Genomic DNA, 739 nt, shown 5'->3' with positions numbered 1-739 from the left:
TCATTCTGTTCAGTTTGATTCAGAGGTTGTATCAGTCAATACATCATCTATGGACCCGTTGTAGACCGTGTCCGTTCTGTTCAGTCAAAGGTTGTAATATGGCCATAAATCACCTGGTGGCAGAACTGAGTGATTTCCCCTTAGATAGGCCAGTTGCAAAGTCAGAAATGGGCTTTATTGTAAAAATGTATGTAAACAAAGATGAGCTTTTTAGTTTTAATTTAAGGTTAGGCGGTGATTTAGGCAGGATGTTGTAACTCACCTGCTTAGCTGTAGCCCAGAACCTGGTCTCTAACAGGTCCAGTGCCATCTGAACCCCAATGGCTGAAAGAGAGAAGAGAAGAGGTCAGTAAAATTCACCCTCAATGAAGACAGAGAGAGCAGGGGGGGGGGGGTGAGACAGACAGAGAGAGCAGGGGGGTGAGACAGACAGAGAGAGCAGGGGGGGGTGAGACAGACAGAGACAGAGAGAGAGCAGGGGGGGGTGAGACAGACAGAGAGAGCAGGGGGGGGTGAGACAGACAGAGAGAGCAGAGACAGACAGAGAGAGCAGGGGGGGGGGGGTGAGACAGACAGAGAGAGCAGGGGGGGGGGGGGGGTGAGACAGACAGAGAGAGCAGGGGGGTGAGACAGACAGAGAGAGCAGACAGGGAGGAGACAGACAGACAGAGAGCAGGGGGGGTGAGACAGACAGAGAGAGCAGTGGGGGGGGGGTGAGACAGACAGAGAGAGCAGGGGG

At 52.9% G+C, this 739-nt stretch overlaps 1 protein-coding gene across 1 annotated transcript in view; it reads right to left on the bottom strand.

Moving 5' to 3' along the window:
* The window catches only part of LOC123995863 (voltage-dependent calcium channel subunit alpha-2/delta-4-like), a 42,588-nt gene extending 42,268 nt beyond the window's left edge, over window positions 1–320 (bottom strand). Inside the window, exon 1 of the mRNA XM_046299542.1 lies at window positions 263–320. Within this exon, the coding sequence (XP_046155498.1) occupies window positions 263–310 (48 nt within the window). The 5' untranslated portion in view covers window positions 311–320. The remainder of the gene's footprint in view (window positions 1–262) is intronic.
* Window positions 321–739: the final 419 nt, after the last annotated feature.

Source organism: Oncorhynchus gorbuscha, linkage group LG14, assembly GCF_021184085.1.
Source record: "Oncorhynchus gorbuscha isolate QuinsamMale2020 ecotype Even-year linkage group LG14, OgorEven_v1.0, whole genome shotgun sequence".
NCBI lineage: Eukaryota > Metazoa > Chordata > Actinopteri > Salmoniformes > Salmonidae > Oncorhynchus > Oncorhynchus gorbuscha.
The sequence above is the reverse complement of the archived record's forward strand: the minus strand, read 5'-3'. Positions and strand labels throughout refer to the sequence as shown.